General features: G+C 39.5%; 1 protein-coding gene across 1 annotated transcript in view; it reads left to right on the plus strand.

Annotated features, from left to right (window-relative positions):
* The first annotated feature begins 1,523 nt into the window (after positions 1–1,523).
* The window catches only part of smarca2 (SWI/SNF related, matrix associated, actin dependent regulator of chromatin, subfamily a, member 2), a 48,255-nt gene continuing 28,050 nt past the window's right edge, over positions 1,524–21,728 (plus strand). The window contains exons 1-18 of the mRNA XM_067571733.1: positions 1,524–1,672; positions 3,253–3,516; positions 3,920–4,049; positions 4,267–4,752; positions 5,478–5,561; positions 7,058–7,310; positions 9,260–9,386; positions 9,746–9,919; positions 10,224–10,397; positions 11,104–11,274; positions 11,993–12,043; positions 14,030–14,160; positions 14,446–14,503; positions 14,794–14,888; positions 15,381–15,528; positions 18,159–18,322; positions 20,497–20,563; positions 20,679–20,789. Coding sequence (XP_067427834.1) covers positions 3,283–3,516; positions 3,920–4,049; positions 4,267–4,752; positions 5,478–5,561; positions 7,058–7,310; positions 9,260–9,386; positions 9,746–9,919; positions 10,224–10,397; positions 11,104–11,274; positions 11,993–12,043; positions 14,030–14,160; positions 14,446–14,503; positions 14,794–14,888; positions 15,381–15,528; positions 18,159–18,322; positions 20,497–20,563; positions 20,679–20,789 — 2,658 coding nt within the window. The 5' untranslated portion in view covers positions 1,524–1,672; positions 3,253–3,282. The remainder of the gene's footprint in view (positions 1,673–3,252; positions 3,517–3,919; positions 4,050–4,266; positions 4,753–5,477; positions 5,562–7,057; positions 7,311–9,259; positions 9,387–9,745; positions 9,920–10,223; positions 10,398–11,103; positions 11,275–11,992; positions 12,044–14,029; positions 14,161–14,445; positions 14,504–14,793; positions 14,889–15,380; positions 15,529–18,158; positions 18,323–20,496; positions 20,564–20,678; positions 20,790–21,728) is intronic.

Here is a 21,728-nt window from a genome sequence, read left to right on the forward strand (position 1 = left end):
AACAAATTTGTCCTCTCTTATCCAATATTACTTCCATTGAAATGGGACTCATAGTTTTTGAATAAATCACCTAATAAGGCAGAGAGTGCTGTCTAAAAGTCTGATTGACTACCATGTTATCTAACCTCTGAAGCACCTCGACAAAAACAGAGATGATAGTGAAATTTATCACAGCTCCTTTTTTCTTTTAAAGGACCATTGTGTAGGAATTAGTGATATCTAGAGGTGAGGTTACAGATTGCAACCAATGCAAACAACACAAAAAGACCCTCTCTAGAGCCAATGTTTGGTTTGTCCGCTACTGTAGAAACATGGCGGTGCAACATGGCGGGCTCTGTGGAAGAGGACCCGCTCCCTATGTAGATATAAAGGGCTCATTCTAAGGTAACAAAAACACAACCATTCTTATTTTCAGGTGTTCATAAACTAATTAAAACATATGACACATGACTATTACATTCTATTTCTGCCAATTGAGCCCCCTAAATCTTATACACTGGTCCTTTAAATCATACAGACACATATCATACATCAGTCTCGCCAGTGAAGTCTCGGGTTGCTAGGGATGGACCCTAATAATAAAAGTGCTTATAGTTTAACTCTTGTCAGGCTTAGACCTCAGCTGATGTTTTATCTTTCAATTAAAGGAAGTCTCAACTCCTTTTCAGAAGCTCATTTAAGTCCTTGCTCTAAAATTCCCATTTGAACTACTTTCCTTGCTTACTCTACATTTTTGCATCCTTCATCCCTTTCCCACTTTCCTAACTATTCATATTACTTCAGTGGCTTTTTCATGCATTTTCAACTCTTATCTACTGATTCATACTCCAATTCAAATCTTAAAATGTTCCACATCTTTCATACATTAGGAGTTTTATTCAACTTTTAAACTCCATCCATTCTAATTAGACCCTTTCCCTCTTTTCCAACTCATTTATACTCCTTCAGCAGCATCTTCATCCAAATTAAAGCTAGCAATCCAGTTTAGGGTCAGCCTTTCAACAACCAGCTTTCACCCTGCAATTTCTTCAGAAACTGCATTTTATAGTTATTATTTATTATTATAGAAAAAACTATATTTTCCTCAAAATAGAACATAAACATTCATGTATCTCAAAATAGTACTACCATACTAGAGTAAATGTACTTATTAAGTAGCTATAATGTAAAACTCAGTTGCAGTGAAGTGAAGTGTAGCCCACTCTTAAATTTGATGAAAGACAGGAAGGGGGTTGACACATAGCTTATGAAATTCTCTTTCCTCTTTTGTTCTGGTTTTTATGAACCTGATTGTACTTGGGTCCACCCACAAGATCTCCAAACGACATTTAGATGTCGACCTGCTTTGTTATAAACTTTTACAGTGAGAATCATTGTGTTGTTTGCAATCATGGCCACTCAACCACAAAGTAGTTACAGCAATGGTTGCAGAAGAGCACATACACGCCCAAGAAGGGAGCAAAAATGACTGACGTGTTGATCCAGCCAATCACTGCGGAGGAAGGCGGGACTTCCTGTGACATTGACAAATCAGTAATGGCGACACAAGCAAAACTTTAACATGTCAGCAAAACAACACCAAGGGGGAGTGAACTTGTGCACAGCAGTCATATTTTGGAGAAACATTATATTATTTTCACCTGTTTGTGTGCAGTTTCAGTTCAGCCGGAAGGTAAATTGACTCACGGTGCTTTACATTTGATTATTATTGACACGTAACTACACAGCGTACTGCTAACTGTCAAAACTTTCTGACACGGATCATGGACACAGTTCGTTAGCTCAGGCTAGTTGCTATGCTAGCTGACATTAGCCAGCCGTTAGCTGAGTTCCCCTAGACGAGCGAGCGAAACGGACAGCCTGAAAATGACCTAATTTGTCTGTGGAGCTGCATGCTTCTTAATTGAACACTAAAGTTTATTTTTGGTTTCTTAAAATGTCGCCAAGGTCATGTCAGCAGCTTGACTTTCATCTAAACTTTGATTTTGTCTCCGTATCCGTGATGGCCACCCGTTTTTTGGGGAAGCCATGATCCAATCAGAGTTCGCCTCAAAGAGTGACAGTTAACCAGCCAAGTTAACGTTACTGTAACTGTACCGGAGTCGACAGAAAAACACTCTAGTTATATATATTTACCGTCACTGTATTCATTTAGTATATTGATGGTAATAGTCTGATTTATGTAGACATCCGTTTAAATCTTGTGATTATGTTTTTTTTTCATACGCTACCTTTACTGGAAATGAATTGACAGCATTAAAAAGGGTCGTACTTACTGTACTGACAGCATTAGGTTATTATAGAGTGATAGAGATGAGTGATTAACGTAAGATTTTTCATTTTTACATTACTGTATCGACACTCTTACTTAAGTAAAGGATCTGAATACTTCTTCCACCACTGGTTCTGAGGTTTGACAGTTGAAAGTAATGACAATTTCCAAGCTTTACTAAGTGCACTACAAAATATTTAATTGCATTACAGATTATGTTAAAAGCTATAAAAGAAAGACACATCTAACTTTGAACAATAGCACAGGAACATTTGCATATTGTAGTTGTCAAAAGAAAAGTTCCAAATCTGCTGCCTTTTATAGACTTATTTCCTAAAGCAACTGTGCAGACTGATGAGTAAAACGATGGAAAGATGTCCTGTGAGAGCTCATTGTCTGGTGTACACAATGACAACACAAGACAGGCATTTGTTTATATTGAGGTTTGCAGTCCACATGCTCAAAACAGCTCTTAGGCTATGTCTTGCAGTTGGCATGGTTCAGGAAATATGTTGTTGGTGTTCAGGGCTCTACTTGGCTCATAATGAGGCAAAAATACCTTAACAGTTATCATATTTTCTGAATAGGATGTGTCAGATCCTATGCAGATGCTAAATGAAATGCTGTCTAGAATTCGTACAGTCTTGTCAATCTATAATTGAAAAAAATACAGTGATTTTTTTTTTTGTGAAAACATATTATATTTTAATGATAAAGGAACTTTGTTTACAAGGAATCCAACAAATAAATAATAGGAAAAAAATAGAACTTTTACCAGCTGCTTCATTTGTTACACAAATGATATTCATGGTGCTCAAAATGTACACTGATGTACAATAAAAATAGGAATACTCATACAATATAGTCCAATAAAACAGCCCTGCAATAAAGAGTACATTTTTGTATCATATTCATCTTTTGATGCCGATTCAACCCACTGTTCAAATTGAAACCTGTTGTTTGTTTTCCTTTTTCGGAAGCTGTCTGGGATCTTCCCAGCAGTTCAGTAGATGTCCACCCCTTCAGACACATCAGGTGGTATGTCCCATCCCGGCCCTTCCCCGGGGGCAGGCTTGTCCCCAGGTCCCATCCTGGGCCCCAGCCCTGGACCGGACCCCTCACCAGGCTCCGTTCACAGTATGATGGGACCCAGTCCTGGACCTGGAACACCTAATGCACCTCATGGCATGCAGGGCCAGGCACAAAGCGAGTACTCTCAGGATGGCATGTATTCTATGCACAAGGTAAAAGCACAGCGGGTCTGCTGCTGTTAGCGTCTGTTGGTGTCACTTCTGCACGAGAACAGTGATGTGGTAGCATTTTATTACAGGCTTACTTGTGACTCTTCAGTTTAAGTGGGATTCCTGTCATCGCCATTTGTCATCTGTTGAGATCAAAATGTATAAATAAATTAAAAACAAATCAAATTGATATATTGATATAAATAAAAATGTCTGGGAATCTACAAGTAGCAATATGAACAATGTTGATAATGTTCATGTGTCACTCAAATACAGAAGGAATTTGTTTTGATGGACAGATTGTTTGCTTAGTTGCTTTAAAAATACAGTTTGGATGGGGAAATGTGTTGGGACAAAGAATGATGGTTAATCTTGATTTTTTTTTTTTTTTTTTTTCTGTTTTCAGCCCATGGAAGGGATGAATGACAAGACCATGGCAGACGCAATGCACTTTGGTCACATGAAAGGTGTGGGGATGAGATCGCTCCACAGTGGCATGGGGCCTCCACAGAGTCCTATGGACCAGCACAGTCAAGGTATATGTTGATTATCTTATCCCTTTATTTAAATTAAAAGCTGTAGATATACTTAAAAGGCAAAAATAATTATGTTTGCTTTACTTTTTTCAGCTTGTAGTAAGGCTACTGTAAACATAAAGTATTCTATGCATAATAACATTAAACACTTCACAAGTACTTAAAGAGTAATAATTTTCTGTGTGTAATTACCAAAACATTCTCCTGTCTGCTGCAGGTTACATGTCCCCCCATCCATCCCCCATGGGTGTTCATGAGCATGCCTCTAGCCCCATGTCAGGAGGTGGAGGAGGCGGGGGACCCACACCGCCCCACATGCCTCCTTCTCAGGCAGGCACTATGATGCCCATGGATTCCCAAGGAGCCATGCCCAACATGTCCAGCATGGGTCAGCAGGGGCGGGGACCCTCTGCTTTCAGTCCTGTCCAGCTGCAGCAGCTCAGAGCTCAAATCCTGGCTTACAAGATCCTTGGCCGCGGGCAACCCCTACCTGAAAACCTCCAGCTGGCTGTTCAGGGCAAGAGGAGCCTACCCACAATGCAACAACAACAGCAGCAGCAGCAGCAGCAGCAGCAGCAACAACAACAACAACAGCAGCAGCAGCAACAACAACAACAACAGCAGCAGCAGCAGCAACAACAGCAGCAGCAGCAGCAACAGCAACAGCAGGCACCTAGTGCTAGTCCTTACAACAGGCCTCCAGGTAAGAACAGACTGTTTTACAATGTTACAAGCTGGTTAACTTGTGGCTTACTGTATTATAAGCAAATAAATCTATATTTTTTGTCACAGTGCTGGGTCTCTTAAGCTCACAGTTAAATCATAAACTATAATCAGGATTGTATCTTTTGTGACTTCCTGATACGATGCAACAAACTTGAAAAAACTTTGACACTTCAATGTGATGTACGTGTCCTCGATCTGCTCGATAACCCCTAGTGATAAGAAATGTGAGATCAGCCAATGAGACCCTATCTACATGATCAAATTGTATGACTACAAATTTAACACTGTGTAAGTGATCAGTATTACAATGTTAGGAAGCAAATTATCTGGAATCGTTTTAATTCTCACTTTTAGTTTATTTTGCTGTTATTATTGTACTGATTTTTGTGCCGTATGATTTTAAAGTTTTACCGCCCTGATAAAAATATGTTATCTGGTAAATACTGAACTATTGTAATTTTTTGCATGAAAATTGTCAAAGAGAAAGTTATTGGATATCTGTACTGATTGTAAGTTATCAACAGCGTCACTTAAAAAAAATACATATTCTATAAAAACAGGCAAGAAAATTAAGACACTTTATTGAAACCGTAGCAACCATCTGGGCACAGGCAGAATTTTGCCTTAGAAATGAACTATAGTTTGGTGCATATAGAGAGACATAGGATTATTAAAATAAATATTATATTATTTTGTTGAAAGGCCTGCCAATGGCACCTATGGGTGGACCCCAGTCAAGTCCCTGCCCCACCCCAGCTATGCAAGGTCACAAGCCATGGCCTGATGGTAAGTTTGCAGTATATGATGGCAAATGGATCTGTAAGATGAATTGTTTTGACTTATAATACACATTTTCATACCACACATCATGTTCTAAGGTGTGAAAGTGAAAGGTTTGAGGTTGATAAGGCTATGCCCAGCTGTTTGATGTTTAGGCTTGCATCAGTTTATCTTTGAAATTACAGCTTCATATTATAGTTTGGAATGATGTTGAAATCCAAGGTTGACATAAAATACAGGATAACTATACTGGCTTTGAAGGTGCTGCGTTATTTTTGCTGAAAAGAGGAAAATTGACTCAGAAAAAAAAATGTGCATACGTTGCTGATTATTTAAACAACTTCATCTAGACAATAATGTTCTTTCATTGACCAAACCAAATACTAATTAGAAGACACACTACAGTTACAGCAACCACAATAGCTTATGGAAATTTGTGATTAATAAATGTTGATGCAACAGTGGAATAAATACTCAGTCGGATGAGACATCAAAGTCTATCAGTGGAAAGAGTTTCCAGTTCTTGTCATTAAAACACTTCTTCCAGGTCTTTTTCTCTTTATGGCACTAAAAGTAGTAGTAGTAGTTGTTGTTTTTTCTATAAATATTTTTTTACAAATATTACCTTATGTCTCTAATGGAAGGATCATAGCTATCATTAAAATTAAAGGGTTGATCCACCTCTAAAGGATTTCTTTCATTGAGAACCAGTCCCAGTTGTCTGTAACTCTTATGTTTCCTACTACAGTGTTGACGCACATATTCTAGCAGCAAAAATAGAGCTTTTCCTCTTGTTCCTTGTCTGCTTATCTTTGGAAAATATCGTACCTTACAAATGGATCATCTGTCTTTAATAATTCATATTAATTCATATGAATCTCCTGAGTTCATCACTCTCTATTATTAGAATTTCAAAAGGTTCTTTTTGTCTAGCATACTATTATTAGAGATAATAGTCAGCTAAGCAAAAGAACCTAAAAATAAAAAATCTCAAGTCACACTGAGGTCAATTTAAAACTGAATAAATCCCCCCAAAATTAGGTAGTCAAAACAGCAGTAGCTCTTGGGAGGGTCTGATAGCAAACTGGTGCCAGCTGAGGGATCAGATTTAGAGCGATGCAGAGATGTCTGGGTCTACAGCTGAGACCAGAGAGACCAGACGGGCCCTCATGGAGCCAGGCCTGGCAAGGGATAGGCCCCTAATGTTATGTAGAGGGATGTGATGTGTTGCAAATCCATCTGTTAAAGTGGGAAAAAAAATGCTGAAACTAGTTGGAATGAACTTTATTAAGTATATGCTGCTGTGAGTTTATCTCTCTATGTGTCATCCCTGTGATAGAGGGTGTTGTTTATTGGCTAGAAATGTTAATTACTAAGTATTAGGGCTGATCAACTAATCAACTAACCATTGCAGCTAGTTACACATAGCTTATCAATAACAAAAACGATCTCTGATGATTATTTCTGTGACTTTGACTTTGATCTTTGTTTTTGTTCTTCAGGACAGGGTGGTGAAAACCAAGCCGGAGCTCAGAAGCACCTCACCCCCGCCGCCAGCGGACGCCCGTCCCCCGCACCTCCTCAGGCCTCTGCTGTGCCTGCTGGGCCCATGCCGGGCAGTTCAGTGACCCCTCAGCCTCCAGGTCAGCAGGTGTCCCCCATGCCCCAGATGCAGCAGAAGCAGAACCGCATCACGCCGATCCAGAAGCCGCAGGGCTTGGACCCAGTGGGGATCTTGCAAGAGAGAGAGTACAGGTATTTAACACTGGTCTCACAACTTATGAACAATTCCTGTCTGGTCTTTGCTACTTGAAATCACATTTTATCATTCATTCATTTTTTTGGAGCTCAGGAACAAGTGGAAATATAAAGGCAATTCAATCCAGGAGATACAACAAAGACTCATATTTCACAGTGCATGTTTTCCTAATTGTTTTGTTGAGATTTTCGGGTGCAGAGACAGACACCCACCTGCCAGGGGTGCAGGACCACTGAGAGATTTAGACTTGAGCTGTGAAGGAAGTGGTACAGAAATGTTAAGAGGTCGTATCTAGTCAGATTGTTGTTATAGAAAAATGATTCATGAGTCATTTTCAGATGGGACACTGACATGAAAGATAACCAACACATTACCAGAGTGAAATGAAAAGCAACCTAACTTACAAGTTTTACTTGTAAACTTCATATTGTGAAAATCCCCAGTAAAGCTGCTGTGCATACATTACCACAGCTCACTGCTACCCCCTGTGATATTAACCCACAGGCTGTATCAGTTTACAGATGGCCGATGGCAATATGAGGAAGGTACACAGGCCTTAATCTTGCAGTGGCCTTAAGGCTTGTTTTTCCTCACACAACGTCAAGTATCTCGTTGGATGGTCTTCTCAGATCACCCTTGACGAGCTGCGTTGGTCAGGAAAAGCTCAGAGACCAGAGAGAGCTAACCTCTCTCCACTTTGTCTGTACAATTAGGCCATCCTGACATACAGTAACTACAAAACTATTTTTAAAAACATTACATTTGCAATGCTACGTTGTAATAACTGATTAATAAACATCTGATACACTCTGACAATTGCATAATCAAGTGTCTGCACCATAGATCTCAGCCTGCAGAAGCACATTAGTGGACCAAGACTGATGTGATTTTATATTTGTGTAAAGACCCTCGTCGGCCTGTGACGATCAGTCCTCAGAATACTTGAGTCCAACTCAAAGTCCTCCATAAACTGCCGTTGTCTGGAAGGTCAGACAGGTAACACCAGGCACAGAGGAGCAGAGTCTTTTATAAACTGATCATCTGTGTATCAAACAGCACAAGGATAAGTATGACTTTGCTAAAAATGTAATAAACTCTTTAAAGAGTTACTCAGTATGGTTGGGTGAACAATAAAAAGAGTACATTGGTAAAAAGCATATTTTAAAGCAGATGTATTTTAATTCAGAATCCATCCTGCAGATCTTGATAATGATACTGGTAACTATCTCCATAGTGCCACTGATTTTGTAATTTCATTTTTTTAAAGGCTATCTCTCTAAATTGTGCTATTTTTGTATATTTTCTAATGCTGAAAAAAAAAAGTCAATTAATCAGTTGCTCAATTGACACAAAATGAATCACCAACAATTCTTTTCAGTTACATGAGTAAATAATTAAGCTAAAATGCTTTTCTGGTTTCAGCTTCTTAAACATGAGGATTTGCATATTTTCTGTTTTTAATTTAATTTAATATCTTTGGGTTTAAGACTGTTAACCGGACAACAGAACTTTATTTCTTTTCTAATTTTAGACATCATCTTGGGCTCTAGGAAATTGTTTTTTACAATTTCTTGACATTTTATCAACTTAACATTGAATGGAAAAATAAGAAATAGTGAAAAAAAAATCACTAGTCGCAGCCATAATAATTTTCTTAACACTTGTAGAAGTAAGGAAGCTGTGCTTTAACTTTGTCAGCATTTATTCAGTACTGATGGAATGACATGAAAGGTCTAATCATTATCACTTTGTAGTCAAAAAGTTTGGCTTAATTAGTTTCAATCAGGACGACTTTCATCCCTTTATAAAGGTCATTGTGTATGACGGCGTGCATCCAGAGTGTAGTCCGACAATTACACTTCTATTCCATTTGTGCATTTATTATATGTTCCAGGGCATTTGAAATTTTATTTTTTTTACTTATTACCCTCATAATGCTCCTCAGGCTGCAGGCTCGGATCGCGCATCGAATTCAAGAGCTGGAGAGTCTCCCGGGGTCCCTGCCTCCTGATCTGAGGACTAAAGCAACAGTAGAGCTCAAAGCGTTGCGTCTACTCAACTTCCAGCGGCAGGTACGCAGCAGTCGCTCTGTTTCATGTTTAATGTCACTGCGTGAATGGGAAGCTGTTATCAGAGTTAACAGGATAGAGTGTTGTAATTATTGAGGAGTGATTAAAATTGGGTTCAGCGTTTTTTTTTAGAAAATAACTTCCAAGTCGTTCTTTACTGTGATGTTTCTGGTCATGTAAAAATGTAATGATTTTTATCAGCTGCAGTTTTACATATAATTTCCAGTGAGGTTTACTATCTAGAATTTACAGTTAAGACTTTCAGTTTCTGGAAATAAACACTGTTTAGCCAAGTATGTATATTTTGTATGTAAATATACACATCAGATTGAATTTAATATGTAATCTGTCCATATCTCCAGCTGAGGCAGGACGTGGTGGCGTGTATGAGGCGGGACACGACCTTGGAGACCGCCCTGAACTCCAAGGCTTACAGACGCAGCAAGCGTCAGACGCTGAGGGAAGCGCGCATGACCGAGAAACTGGAGAAACAGCAGAAGCTCGAGCAGGAGAAGAAGCGCAGACAGAAACATCAGGTGATTTAGTAAAACTCAAAGAAGAAAAAGTTGCATTACTATGAAAGGCCTGGAAAGTAGCGTTTAATACAAAATGCACTTGTGAATTACTGTTACTTTGTGCTGATGTTTAAAGAAACTTCATTACTTTCTCCAAGTGTGTTCTACAAGCTGAAAACTGAAAAAGTTCACAGTTCAAATAAAATTCAACAATGACAGAAAACTTAAAAAGACCAGACAGTGGCATCAAACAGTCCCCCGCATGCTGAAATGGATCCGTCTAAAGTGGATGACAGAACTGACTTTTATGATGTTTGTTTTTCAGGAATATCTGAACAGTATCCTTCAGCACGCTAAAGACTTCAAGGAGTACCACCGTTCGGTATCCGGCAAAATCCAGAAGCTCACCAGAGCCGTCGCCACCTGGCACACCAACACAGAGCGCGAACAGAAGAAAGAGACGGAGAGAATCGAGAAGGAGAGGATGAGGAGGCTTATGGTAAGGGGCAGAAAGTCAAAATACACCATCCTGAGAGCACCTGGTGTGTTTAATAGTTATCTCTGCTTGTTGAAACAGTGTCAAACAAAACTCTCATCTACAAAAACAATTTGAACATTCGATATGTTAATTTGTATTTGATTTAATTAGCGATTATTATCACATTTTGTCTCCAGCTAAATCGACCGTATAGAGATGTACTCTTGGTAGCGTATGTATCAGTGTAAGACACATCAAACAAAGTGGAAAATCATATTTAAATGCTATACAGGAGCAATATGACCTTAATAAGGATGCAGCGATTACAGTTATCAGTCCCAAATCCAATACCTGAACCAGGGATTATTTTGGTATCTGTGCTTCTTTTATTTTGAAATACAAAATCAGTGCACCTCACTGTCTACAAGTGGTTTGGGTCAATATTAGGTGTTTGGTAACATGATCAAACGTCACTTCTAAACTGTAAGGGGAGTAGTTCAAACACAAATACTATTTGTGCGGTCCAGTTAATAATAATATCAAGCTGTGAATTATGGATTTGTCACAAGTTTCCAATACCATCTGACTGATGCACGCCAAATCACACCAAAGCTGCAGCGTTATCAAGCTGTAGATAATGTTTTGGGGGATTTTCATCAGTATACCTCAAGAGGTTTTGGTCCTTTTTTTCCAACATTTCACTCTTTTGTCACCATCCTCTACCCAGGCAGAAGATGAGGAAGGCTACCGAAAACTCATCGACCAAAAGAAAGACAAGCGTCTGGCGTACCTGCTGCAGCAGACGGATGAGTACGTGGCCAACCTCACCACCCTGGTGTACGAACACAAAGCCGCCCAAGCTGCGAAGGAGAAGAAGAGGAGGAAGAAGAAAAAGAAGGTAGGTCATATTCACAGGATGTTGCTTTATACCAGTCAATGTCAAATCTGTATTCAACTGGTTTCTGAAGGTTTTTTTACTTTATATTGGTGCTCATGGGTATTTTTCCTATTCAATTGGGAAAAAAAGGAATTTTCATTAATCATGAAAAGACCAAAACCACCGACGTGTTAGCGATCTGTGAATACTTTTTGGCTTCTTTAACCCAACCATGGCCTGAGCTCATTTTTCTAACAGAAGACATACTCCTTCAGAAATGTCTCCCAAACATACAGTATCATTTTTATTCAGCCAAAGCAGCAAATTACTAAAGATTTTCAAAATAAAATGAAGATGCATGATAATGCGGTTGGTGCATAAGGTCCTGCCGTGGTGTGGGGTGAATATCAACCCTCCTTATGATGAGACAGTGGTTTAACTTTAGTTATTCTTTATAATCACCTTAATCTCACTTATTTGTTTATTTCAAGAGTCTTCCAGAATGACAATGTGGTTATCGTCACATTAGCGCCTTGTGATTTTAAGCCTTAAAAGTGTCTTAAACTCTCTGTGACCCCCTGTGCTTATATGACCTTGCCCTTAAAGGAAGGAATGGACCAAAACCATTACTGAGAGATGATCTAACGCTGGTTGTACCTATATTTTGAACATACCCTGCTGTGATATAGAATAAAAACATTTGTAATCAGCTTAATGTGTTTATGTCTTTGATGTCTAGAAGGTGGATGGAGACGGCGAAGGCACCAGTGCAATCGGACCCGACGGAGAAGTAAGTCATTGGATGCTCACATGTACCGTACAGGGCCGTACTGACTCAGAATCATGTCAGTCGAATCGGATATGGCTGTTCAATACGAAGATTCAACTGTTTACTTTTCCTTTTTTTCATATTTCAGACTATCTGGCAATCAGAAATCAATTGGCATGAGTTTCAGCGATGACTTTGACCACATGAGCATAGTCAAACGCAACAGAGTCATGAGAACATATTTTCGAGCGTTTAATAATCAATAAAAGACAGCTGCATATGATGCAAGATTTGAATTACGGCCTATTTGAATCGCTGACATATAACATCGGGCTGTTATATGGATTTGTTGGAATAATGAGACAGGCAGCAGACGTGTATTTCTGTTTAAATCAAGCTCTTATTGTTTAAAATATCACTTATAACAACGTGGAAACGAATAAACAGATGAAACAGTTTAAAATAATTTCACGGCATTCACAGTGTTTTCTCACAGAACACATAACATTTTATTAAATATACCAATTCACACCGAATCTCAGACAGTCTCACGGAGACTCCTCATGTGTTTTTACACTCCCGAGTCCGTTTCTGCCACGTTTAGCGAAGCGTGATCTGAACAGGCAGCTGTTTAAATCATGTAAAAAGTAGCAGCGTGCACAGCTCCAAGTCTTCAACGGAGTATCAGGTGCACGGTCGCGGCGAGGATAAAAACAAACAAAACACCGACGCTCACGGATCAATCTTATTATTATTTTTTCAGCCAGATGATGCCTTCACGCTGATGACGAAATACTTTTTGCACTCGTGATAATGTATGAGAGGAACAGAAGTGATTCTAAAGCTGAGTCATCACTCTCGGTTTCCACCATGTTTCTCTTTTGGTCGTTGCCTTGGCGATGTGCCTGAGTAAATTCGGGAGGTTGAGTGTCTGACGGAGCATGAAGGGATATAGGGGTGTATTTGTTCAGATGTTTAGTTCAAATATCAACAGTCTTTCTCCAGAATGATTGACTCTACCTTCATGTTTTTCCCCCTTTTGGTAATTTTACCTTTGTTGTATGAAATGTATTTCTAAAGGCTGATTCCATTTTAAATTTCTACCTGATTTCCAGATGGTCTATGGGTGTATTTTTATATTGAACTTGACGATACCACTCTCCTGCTTTTACTACAGTCCTCAAATGCACTCTGGCACAAATGGGAAAAAAAAGTAATCTCAACATCAGATCACACAAATAGTAATTATCCTCTCAGAGCCAGACTGAATCCGAGGTGACGGCACAACCAAAGCAAATTGAACCTCTTGTAAATAAAGCAGCAGCAAAAAACAAATGGAAATCCGCAGCGTCCGTTCTCCTTCACAGCTTCCCGCTGCTTTTATTCGCGTTCGTCTCCTGTCAGAAAATACAACCCTTGATGGCCAATTTCGGAAGAAACGCTCATTAACGTCCCGCTGGTTTATCTGTAATGAGGGCTGCGGTAGTCCCGAATGTTGGGATTCTAATGAGAGGAGTGATAAAGGGCTTAGAACTGGGATTTATTATCCCCTCTTTATTTTTTTTAGTAGCATTTAAATGAATGAATCAGTGAAGCAAGGACAGAACTTAAATTCAGGTCCATCCCAATCGGAATACACACAGGAATATTTTCCATTGTCCAGATAATTTGAGTTTTCATCATCAACTTCCCACCATCAGCTTTGTTTCTACATGTGTGTGTTTTTTATTGCAGGCAGTCCAGATTTGTGAAGTTTTATAACCCGGTTCATGAAGAGGAAACGGAGGCAGCATAAAACTAGATGTGTTTAAAATGAAGTTATTTATTGCACGGATTGGTAGTGAGACAATGAGTCAATGGGTGCCGCTTAAATTAAAGAAATAGGTATAACCAAAAGAGGACTCCTTCTAACTAAAGTTTTGAATTTTGACTTTTGAATTATCTTGAATTATCTACATGAGTTCACTTGTATTCATTCACACACTTTGTGATTTGTTCATCCTGCAGCCGATGGATGAGAGCAGCCAGATGAGCGAGCTGCCGGTCAAGGTGATTCAGACGGAGACCGGGAAAGTTCTGCAGGGAACGGACGCTCCCAAATCCAGCCAGCTCGAGGCCTGGCTAGAGATGAACCCCGGGTGAGACGTTATTGTGTTGTCAACCTCTGACACACCTGGTTTCTGGAGTTTCTGTGTTTAGCACTCTTCTCCGTATCTGTTCAGTCTTGGTGGCTATCATCGCTCATGAAAGCTGCCCATTGTTTTTTTTGTTGCTACTGCAAGAACAAATGCTCCTATTTGATTATAAAGTGTTGAATTAATTCCGCAGGATGCATACATTATTCTGCTGTAACAAACAATACATATTGTAACTCTGCTTTGTATTTCCTTCATTTTTCCTCTCTCATCCTTTTTGAAAACCAGTTACGAAGTTGCTCCGAGGTCAGACAGCGAGGAGAGCGGCTCGGAGTTCGAGGAGGAGGTCAGTGACTTTCTCATTAAGGAACTCTCAGAGTGGGGGAGATTTTAATAAGCCTTCTCCTGCAATTTTTCACATCATGCAGATATTACTAAAGGGGATTTAGTGTCCACACACTAAATACGCACATCAAAATCCACCAGGGGGCTGTAGCTGTATGCGCTTCAGTAAATGCTGTTTATGATTATTTTTTGTATTATCCCCATCAGAGCAGCTTCTGTGATCTCTCTGTGTTCTGTTATGATCATGTCAAGTACGCTCTCACTCATGCCGTATCAACTTTACCTTATAAGGAGGAAGAGGAGTTGGCCAAGGCAGAAACAGAGGAGAAGATAATCGATCCCAACGGAGATGAAGTGTTTGTGACGGCGGCCAAGCACATCATCGAGTACTGTATCACTTCCTGCTATCCAAATATCTCAGATTTACTTGGCAGAGTGCAGTATTTTATCCTCTAGTTAGAAATCCTGACTTTAAAAAGCCAATTTTTGACATATTAGAAGTTTAGTGTTTCCTTGTCGGTGTATATTTTTTAGGAAGTGGAATTATTTAAAAAGCTATTTCTCATTAAACACTTTTGGATTTTGCCAGCCAGAGCCTCACAAAGTAGTAAATCTGTCAAAAACTCTAGAGACTCAGATTAAAGATACAACAAAATAAATAAAGCGCCGTCAATCTTTGTGCTGAATCTAGAGTTTTTTCCAGAAGGGCCCCTGCCGGAGGAGATAAGAGCCGAGCTCCGGCTGAGCTCCCGGCGCTAGCGCAGGCTAAGCCTCGAAACCAATGATTGAAATCAATTCTAAAAGAGCCCAGTTCAGTCTGGGTTCAGGAGGTTTCAAATGCTCTCTCTCTTATATCACACACACACACACACATTCAGGTCCGCCAAGCAGGATGTGGACGACGAGTACAGCGTCGCTACGGGACAAACCAGCTCCCAGTCGTACTACGGCGTCGCCCACGCTGTCATTGAGAGGGTGGAAAAACAGTCCTCACTGCTGATCAACGGCATGCTCAAACATTACCAGGTACACACACACACACACACATACCTGCATTCCTGTTAGTTTGTAGACTTCAGTGTTGAACTTGGATTGTTGTTATTCTAGACTATGTATTATTTTATATCCAGTAAATGTTTCGGTCGAGTGAATGTTTATTACGTCGCTGCCAGACAATCTTTTTAATGCGAGATTCAAACAGATTCACATTTTCATTTTCACTTAATATTTGTCATTTTTCCAAAAACATGGCTCATGAACTTAAAAAAAGTGCATGGAGCCTTCTCTCACATCTGGATTTTAAAACAGCAGCTGCATTTGACAGTAATTTAATAAAACAGAGGTGACCATAATGGATTACTCATTTTAGTTTAAATTCTGCAAACTGCTCTTCAAAGCGTATTGAAATGAATGAAAATCCAGTTTTAAATTCATGAAACAGTTTGCTGTAATGTAAAATATACTTTACAGTACTGTGCAGATGTTTTTGGGTACTAAAAGTAAAGTGAGTAATGCCATGAATAGTTTTTATTTATCAATTAACTTCCTGCAAAGTTTAGCGAACAGAAGAAACCTAAATTAAATCAACGATCGGTGTTGACCGGTGTCTCTTTAAAACCTTTAAAACAGCGCCGGTTTTTCAAGGTACTTTCCAGGTAGGTTGTTCCAGGCGTCTTGGAAAACTTGTCTGCCGTTTTCCAGTATAGTGCCATGCTTCTAGTACCACAATGTCAAACTGTGTTGATGGGTTTTGGAAGTGTTTCCTTCACTAGTAGACAGATCCAAGATGTTGTTCTTTGAGCTCAGTAGTAGAATATCAATGAGTATCAGGATGTTTTGGCTTCAGCTAACAGCTTCTCAAGCTCGTCCCAGGCAGAACATGACAGCCTTATGTTTTTTTTTATTTATTTCTTTTTTTGAAGTTGCAAAATATCTGCTCCTCTAAGATTGATGCTGCACATAATTAGTTTGCTTAGTAATTAACTGAGATTCTTTTAATTAGGCTTCAAGCGTCAGCAGATTACAATCATCTAGAGCAGAAGGACTCAATCATTGTAATCAACTAGTCAATTAACAAAATTGGCAACAATTTTTATGATTAATACATCCTCTAAGTCATTTCTTTAAACCTAGAAATTCACTCATTCCAGCTGTTCACGTGTCATCAATTACTGGTTGTCTTTGACTTTTATGATAATAAACAGAGTGTCTTTGGGTTTGTAGCAGTCGGTCGGGCAAAAACAAGCTATTTGAAGACGTCAACTTTCTGACATTTTATAGACCAAATGATTTAGTCAGTTGAAACCTCACAAACAGCCTCATGTTTAAAGACATCTCTAATCCTCCAGTTGAATAATCCTAAAGAATACTGCAAAATAAGACGATGACTTCAGCCTCGTCTGTTTTGTGATGTTGTATTTTGCTTTTAGTGTTTTTGCTGCTCTTCTGGTGAAGAGTCTCCTTTTAGTCCCTTTAGATAGGTACCTGAATAGTCAAACTTAAAGACTGCTGTTTGATAGTAACAATACAACCACATTGTTTTCCTGTTTGACACTATGACATCACCGTTACTATAGTGAGTAAGGACGGCAGTGAGAGATAGCTTATTACCAGAGATAGGGGAACTGGCAATCGGGTGCTGCTAACATTTTTTTTTTCTTCTAATCAGCACTACTAGCACTACTCTGATATATGGCGTGCCAGACTTTAAATGAGATATGGTGGCGGCTCGCTGGGGAAATTGGCGAGATTTCAGCCGTACAATAATTGGATCAATCGTCTGCACCGCCAACAGCAATATGTGTAAACAATGCTGAGCAGTCAGCCAGAATTTACAGAAACTACACATTTATATAGAAGAAACAATTCTCACTTCATCACGTCTTATTAATTTTACCAACCTCCAGCCTCTTTTTTTCTCTGGAATTAACTCCGCTGTCAGGCATTTAGTTAACTAACATACAGTCAGTAATTGGTTGGTGGTCCCTCTCCTCTGCTGATACTGGCCTCCTGCCCTTTCCTGTTTCTCCACACTGTCTTTCACTGATTGTTTTCTCCAGGCTTCAGGGAAGCTACATAGCTGCTAACGCAATAGATATTTTTCTACCACGCATGAATCCCTCAGGACATAAAATGCCAAAATGGAAATGAGACTCCTTTTTAAAAAGCACTAAATTAACTTCTTTAGACACATTTAAAGGTTTACACTGTTAGGGAAGCCATTTATATGTCCACTTTTCAAATTATTTTCTGTCAGTTTTGCCTTTTAAGACAGTGACAGTAAAGACTTAGGAGAAGGAACGGGACATGCAACATTCATGTTTTGGTTATATGTCATGTCACGTTAGCCGTCTGAGCCACCATGAGAGCCTGAGTTTTCTCCCTTTTTGATATTCAGACTGTCATGCCTGCCTTTTTAAAATAATATAACATTTAACAGTTAGAATGTTTTGTCTCTTTGATGTGTAATTAGACATGCAACATGTAATTGTCCTTGATATGGCACATTACCGCTCAAAGTGTTCTCTGTTTTCTCATCTTTTGTGTACAGAGGGAGTAGAAATAGGACATAGTGTTTGGAAGGAACGAGCGGAGAGAATAATATTTTCGCTGTAAGCCTATTTTCAGGCATGCCTTTATCTCTCTGTGTCATCTAGATCCAAGGGCTGGAGTGGATGGTGTCCCTGTACAACAACAATCTGAACGGCATCCTGGCCGACGAGATGGGCCTCGGCAAAACCATCCAAACCATCGCCCTCATCACCTACCTGATGGAGCACAAGAGGCTCAACGGGCCCTATCTCATCATCGTCCCTCTCTCGTCAGTACTCCTCATCCATCAAGGCTTTTTATCGTGCAGTGTTACGACAGCCCAAAATATGTTTAGCGAGGGACTTGCGTGCACAGTGTTGGAAATCATTTGTAATTTAAATACAGTACCAGTCAAAAGTGTGGACACGCATTCTCATTCAGTTGAATTGGAAGGTGTGTCCGTCTAAATTACAAGCTAGGGCTGTAACAAAGAGCAGGAGAGTCTGATTAAGACACTAACGCACCTGTTTGCTTGAAGTGTCACCTTTCAAAATGTTACAAAGTGCTTTACACACAACAAACAATAAAAACAGAGACACAAGAATACAATCAAAAGGCAAACACCAGTAAAACCAGTGTTACAATGTGCTTCACATGAATATAAGATTGAAATCAAAAAAGTACAGTATATTAAACATAATATGATCTCACACACAAATCACATACACATACACACAAAAGGAACTGATGAGTCAAAGATTTGAACACACTAAACAAACAAAAGAGCAGTGAGTTACTACTCTGTGACTCATCAGTACAGTTTGGTATCCAATTTTAATTTAAAATAATAGATAAAAACTCACTGCTTTAGTAGACATGACTGCACAGTGTGTACTTTATTGACACACTTTTATAGGAATCCTGGACACTTATATTTGAGCAAGTATCAGATATTAGTCATCGCTTGCTGCCGTTTCGAGTCACCACTGCACAAACTTTCCAAGGTGAAAAGAAGTCATGATTAAATGAAGACATTAAAACGTCCCAACCGTCGATGCTTATTGTTAAGTGTAAATTTCAAAGGTGAAAATGAATTGTAAAAAGTTTAAACAGCAATCCTTTGCATGTGATTATCTTTGTGTTGTTGGCAATCTGTTCAGTCATTCATTTAATTTAACGAAACGAGTGATTTCCCTCGCCGTTTCCCCACTTAATCACTGCAAAGTTCTTCAAACACCACTCCGGCTTTTACCTCCAAGCAGCAGGAGACCTTCTCTCCGTGTTGTTTGATTCACGCTGGAGTTTTAACCTAACTCCCCCAAAAAAACTAAATAAATGAGTGAAAACTCCTGGGGGGTCCTTTCATCCTCTTTTAACACGGCACCTTTAGAACTCACTTACTTACCTTTCGTTAATTTAGATTTCAGGGAAAAGCTCTGTGCTGTAGTTCATCTAATTAGTATTTCTTTTTTTGTGATAATGTACAACTGCAGCTGTTAGAGGTGGATTAGAGTTAATTGTGATTGTATAATTGATTGTATTTTTCAATATCCGTGTTTTTTTCATCATTACTGAGGAGACATGCTGCTTTTTGGAGTCAAACTGAGCACAGCGGAGGCTTAAGTTTGAGCGCTGTGTGCTTTTTGATATGCACAGTGAGCTAATTGTCCTCTCTCACTCGTAGTCGTGTGTTGGGAAATTAAAATGAACGGACAGAGAGATCGATCTACCCGGGAGGCACATTTTCGAACAAAGCCCTCTCTAAGAAAAGTCTCTCATCTTGAGCTGCAATCCGTTTGACCCTTTGGAAGGTTATTGCTCTTTGCCGCTACAAGGGATTTTTTTTTTCTCTAATGTTTATCCAGTGAATTACGTCTGGACGTCTGGAGACAGACGTTTCAATGAGCACTCAGCCTCTTAATATGTGATCGCTCAAGTTCTCGCTTCTCCTCTTCATGTGTTACTTAGACTGCCTGTAATTGCTGTAAAAAAAAAAAATAAGGCTGGTGATTTTCAAATGTTATTGTCAATAAATGTCATGTGCAAAGACAAACCAACAGTGAACTTCGTTAGCTTGTTGTGCTACATATCACAACCTCTTGACTTGAGGTTCTTTGAGGAATTTATGATGTAGTACAAAGTGAGGAGGTTGTGACATGTAGCGCTTCAAGCTAGCGACACTCTGTAAATGCAACTTTACTCTTGAGATTTACATTTTTTATGGCTGTTCTTAGTCTTTTGGAGACTTTTCTAAACAAACTACCATAATCTCACTCATCCTGGTGAAGGAACATGTCACCCAGTGCAACGGTTTGACTCTCCATTAAGATATTTCAGGCTTTAGATACACACACACACAACACTGTCGACTTGGCTCTGCACATGATATTTGTTGACAATAAGAAAAATGTAACATGTAACCTCCCACATGTGTGATGATTGTCACTGATTTATTTCTACCAGGACTTTGTCTAACTGGGTCTATGAACTTGACAAGTGGGCACCCTCTGTGGTCAAAATTGCTTACAAGGTAAGAAAACCTGAAACCTTTTTTTTTTTTTTAAATCTAAAATACTCTGATTACATTTGACTGAATTCTGACAGAAAGTTGTCTTTTCTTTGTGTCTCCCCCCCTCCCATGGTAGGGCACCCCTGCCTTACGCCGTGGGCTTGTACCTCAGCTCCGTAGCGGGAAATTCAACGTTTTGCTGACTACCTATGAATACATCATCAAGGACAAGCACATACTGGCCAAGGTGAAAGAAATCAAAAGCTCTGTCCTCTCTGTGTGATTCACTCTCTCACACAAAATTTCCTGCAGATTTTACAGATACATGCTCTTCTATTCACTTAAAATTTTACAAAATCTTTATGACACCTTTACTAATCAATTGTTAAAAGAGTGATGCTCACACTATTTTGCTCTGCACTCGCTGCAAAACTCATGGAAGCAGTAATAACAGATTCTAGGTAAAAGCTAATCTTAAAAAGGTGCAGCGGATCTGAAAAGGCAGGCTTTTAAACCTCTCAGATCCTGAGGGAGATTATTTGGGTCAGTGTGGATCTAAAGGTGAAGAGGGAGTTTTATCAAAGGTCTGTCTGAGCTTTGGGAACAGTGGGAAGAGAGTCTTTTAAGGGCTCATACAATACATACCTCACAGCACCACCGGGAACGGCTGTGTTACGTTTTTGGCTGTGACGCAGTTTTGCACAAGCACATATATTCTTCTGACAATGATAAAGCTGCAGTCAGGGAAACCATGGATACTACCATGGCGCTTTCCCAGCTGGACGGTTCAATCCTTAAATTTCCAGTGATAAGCTAGCGTGTATGGGTTTTTTCCCCTGAATGAGAGGGCTTAGAAAGATTAAATTTGGCTCCTGAAGTAGTACGCACTATTCAGGGTGCAAGAGCTCCATCTAATACAGTGAAATGATCCGTTTTTCCAGCACCGGTGTGTGGAGAGGGGCACAGATCCTATGTCGTGCTCTTCATATTATGTGTTAATTTTCTTCCAGCTGTTAGTAAATAGAAATTTGTCCCTATCTACGGTGAAACACATCCTGCCATGAAGGCTATGGAGAGAGATCTGTCTTTGCGCTTCCGCTGGTTAAGGACTTCTTAAAAGGAGACAGAAGACAGCGACCTTTCATGGCGCTCCTGACGGCCACATGTGGAAACCCCCTTTTGAACC

This window comes from Thunnus thynnus, chromosome 2 (assembly GCF_963924715.1).
Source record: "Thunnus thynnus chromosome 2, fThuThy2.1, whole genome shotgun sequence".
Taxonomy (NCBI): Eukaryota; Metazoa; Chordata; class Actinopteri; order Scombriformes; family Scombridae; genus Thunnus; species Thunnus thynnus.